The sequence below is a fragment of the Cynoglossus semilaevis genome, chromosome 18 (genome assembly GCF_000523025.1).
Source record: "Cynoglossus semilaevis isolate Cse_v1.0 chromosome 18, Cse_v1.0, whole genome shotgun sequence".
In the NCBI taxonomy this organism is placed as follows: Eukaryota; Metazoa; Chordata; class Actinopteri; order Pleuronectiformes; family Cynoglossidae; genus Cynoglossus; species Cynoglossus semilaevis.
The window spans coordinates 1,699,104-1,703,030 of record NC_024324.1 but is presented as its reverse complement, the minus strand read 5'-3'; the positions used below and the strand labels follow the sequence as shown (position 1 = coordinate 1,703,030).

At 48.3% G+C, this 3,927-nt stretch overlaps 1 protein-coding gene across 1 annotated transcript in view; it reads left to right on the top strand.

Annotated features, from left to right (window-relative positions):
• Positions 1–3,927, top strand: part of rnf19b (ring finger protein 19B) — a 9,984-nt gene that overhangs the window by 687 nt on the left and 5,370 nt on the right. The window contains 2 exon segments of the mRNA XM_025065106.1: positions 1–211; positions 213–275. The exon segment at positions 1–211 is cut by the window's left edge and continues 49 nt beyond it. Coding sequence (XP_024920874.1) covers positions 1–211; positions 213–275 — 274 coding nt within the window.

Genomic DNA, 3,927 nt, shown 5'->3' with positions numbered 1-3,927 from the left:
AGGCCGCCCTCCTGGAGTGCCCCCTGTGCCTGGTGTGTCAGCCCGCCGACCAGCTGCCCGAGCTGCTGGGCTGCAGCCACCGCTCCTGCCTCTGCTGCCTGCGCCAGTACCTGCGCATCGAGATCACGGAGAGCCGAGTCCAGCTCAGCTGCCCCGAGTGCGCCGAGAGGCTGGTCCCCCGCCAGGTGGCCGACATCCTGGAGGACGACGCTCCTGCTGAGGAGGTGCCTGGCCTCCGACCCGGACTGTCGCTGGTGTCCGGCTCCGGACTGTGGGTAAGAACCGGAGTTTTTGTTGGTGTTGAATGATGTTCTCACTGGATGAGGCTAAAGATGACTAACACAGGTGTGTCCAAAGTGTGGCTCGCGGCCCAAATGTTTGATTTGACATATGTGGCTCCCTACGATGCTCATGGCCGTCGAGGCAATTTCTGAAATCCTTAAGGTCACTGGTTCAAATCCAGCTCAAAGGAAGGAACTTTTCATGGTTCTGTAGCGGTTACAGAGGTCTTTGTGCCTGCCTTACATGCAGAAGGTCATAGGTTCGAGCCCCAGAGAAACCACATACTTATAACGGCGCCTACTATGAATTATTATTTTTCATATATTTCAGCTTTTTGCCATTTTAACTTTATTATTTGTCACTTGTTGTAACTTTTAGCTGAACTTAGAGTTTGGGAACTGTTTGAGGATTTTTTTTTTGCGTATGTTTTAACGGTTCCTCTGGTTTCAGTTGTTACCACATAGATATTTAGAAATCACAGTCGATCGTATCGTTGCCCCTGTCTCCTCTTCCTCCGCTGACACGCCTCGCTCACCGCAGGTTATTTCCAAAACTTCTCGATGATGTCACCGCCTGGTTTCTTCTGTGGAACTGTTTTTCTCACACGCTCCCATTTCAGAGAAAGAGAGAAAAAAAATCCAGATGCTGTCGGATTAAACAGAATTCAGGGACGGAGTGAACTGAATCTGCGGTCGGTGCAGAGCGAAGTCTGGAAGGTCAACGGCAGCGGTGTTGTTTTTTTTTTTATTTGTTGTTTTTTTCCACGGCTTCTGGAGGAAATGAGAGGCGTCACTTTGACCGCAGAAAGTAAGAGTGAACGAGTGTGTGAGTGTGTGAGTGTGTGTGTGTGTGTGTGTGTGTGTGTGTGTGTGAGTGTGTAGGCAGCAGAGACGCACACGTAGAAACATCAGTTCTCATTTCTTCTGTTGTGGTTTTCGTGCCGTGCGGCTGCTGCAGTCAGGGAAAGGCCACGGTTTGGTCTCCAACATCTGTTCACAAACTACACCTGTGTCTGGGCCCTACCAACAGGGGGCAGTCAAGATGTGAAGAAATCAACTTTACAAGATAAAAACTTGTTAAGACCATAATCTGTTAAAAGATAAAATAAAAACAGAAGCTAAAGGTTAGCCATAAATATACAGACACTAACAGGCACGTTAACAGCTAGGCTCCAAAATGCTAAAGCTAATCAATGAGCAATGCTGGGAAATTAGCTAAACTATTCGCTAAAAGGTCGGACGGTCAGAGGAGGGATGAGCTGAGGAGTCGACGGTCAGGTCGGCTGTGGACGGGGTGTGGGTTCTAATCCCAAATGTCCACCAGATTCCTGGTGACTGTCATTGGAAGGTGACAGAGTTTAAAATGGGAACGGGGCAGAGTGACAAAGGTACGTCAGCACGCGTCCTCCTGTTTGCTCCAGCACAGAGGCATCATGGGACGGCAGGTCGGCCGCTGACCTACATATTCACCAGTAGGCTTCGCCGTCTGACGCCAGCGGTGACTCACGACTCGCTCTGAATCAGACCAGTCCACTGGAGCTCATTATCATTCTGCACAGACGGACAAACAAACACACACACACACACACTCACACACTCTGTTACAGGTGTGAATTTCACTCTCTGTGTTTGTGTTTTTTGTTTATAAAAAAAAAGAATCTTGTAGCTACAGTTTTGGCCTCACTCTTCCTCTGTTAGCGACACATGTGCTAAAGGTTAGCTTTTTAGAGAATGTAAGAATCCTCATGAAGGACAGAGTTAGTTCTCATGTCACACATGTATTTGTTTCTCTCATTTTCTGATCCAACCAGAGAGCGGTGGATGTTTTGGTTTGGCAGCTGTGCTTCTTCAGAGGCGGCGTGTCTCTGCAGGAATCTGACTTCGTGTCTGCTCCTGTTCCCACCGCGGCGTCTCCTGTGATTTCCACTCATTTATTCTGCTGTGAAAACACTCCTGTCACTGTGTCGTTGACGAGCCGGTAAAGAGGTGACGCGGCGGCTGTCGTGTGGTTGGAGACGCGCCAAAACAATTAGGATTCTGCCGAGTTATCACGTCCTCATCGCGGAGCGGGGATGAATGTGCTGCGACGTGGCAGCACATTTTGTTCCGTTTTTTTTTTTTAATTTCCAGTCCCTCGACCTGAGTTCTGTCTGACAGGCGTCGTTTGTCGGTGGTTGAATGATTGACAGACCCTCGGAGCTCAGCTGGTCTGACTTTAAAGTCACCGTTTACAACAAGCCCTGTTACAAAATTGTTAGAAGTTAGCTACCTCACTGTAGCTAAACATTACTGGCTAAAGTAAAGCAAAGGGTCTAAACTTTAGACAGTTTGAGGAAAACCTTTTTTAGAGTCTAAAGGTTAGCCTCAGATGTAGCAGCAGGAGGAGGAGGTTAAATGACATGGTGTTCGACTCCACCACAGTCGCCTGGGAATCCTGCTGAGCTTTCAAATGCCGTGTTACCATAAACACACACACACACACACACACAGGTACACTGAGTCCACTGATCTGTTTAATTATGTCTTAACTCCTGTTGCCAGGGGCAACCACTCCTCTTACGCTGCATCGCTAGTCGCCATAGCAACGGACAACCTGAGGACTGGTCTCTTTGTTCTGACTGGATGCCGAGGTCTGACATTCCCTGGTGCTTGCACCTGATTGGTCAGCTAGAGGGGTCAGATACACGGTGTAAGAACCAAACAGTTTCAGGTTCAGCCTTTAATCTGTAAAACCTGCTAATCTAGAGCAGCTAAGTTAGCGTTAACGAAACAAAACAACATGATAAGAAATGAAAAATAACAACAACAACAACAACAGCCTGGAGATTGATACGGTTTATCACCAAAATAACCAGAAGTCAAAGATCAGCCCCAGTTATCTCAACCTGAACTCGTGGTTTAACGGTTAGCATCTCTGTCACATCTGTTTCATGTGCAGTTGCGTAAACTATGGTCTGTGTGTTGCAACAAGTCGACACCGAAGTCGTTCTCTGTGTGAGTGAAGGCAGCTGTCGGGTCCAAAGATCTGAACAAGTCTGGACTCAGCCGTCCGCACCGAGCGGCTGAGGCTAAATGTTAGCGGCGTTTTCTCCGTCTCAGCCCTGGCTGACGTACAGAAAATAATTATTCTGCCTCCGAGCACCGATCAATCACCGTGATTGATCTTTTCATCTGTGGATGTGGGCGGCTGAAGCTGCTCCAACAGGTTCTCTGGGAAGTTTTCAGAACATTGAGTAAGAACCTGATTTTGTGAGAACGCAGATGGGTTTCGTTTTGTGGCAGAGGAACGCACGACACACGGAGAACGACTGTGAAGGTTCTTTGTCAGGAGCCTCCAGGTCACATGACCATTTAATAACCATCAGCTAGGGCTCCGTGCTACTGACGCCAGTGATTTCAGAAAAACAAACAAACAAACTGAATTAAAGTTAATACAATGGTGTCAAACATATGGGCCGTGGACCAAAACTGACCGGCTTGGGGGTTCAATACGGCCCCTGAACCAAAATGAGTTTGAGTTCATGGGTAGGTGCAGCAGCAGCAGCAGCAGCAGCAGAAGCAGCAGCAACAGCAGAAGCAGCAGCAGCAGCAGTAACAGTAACAGCAGCAGCAGCAGCAGCAGTAACAGTAACAGCAGTAACAGCAG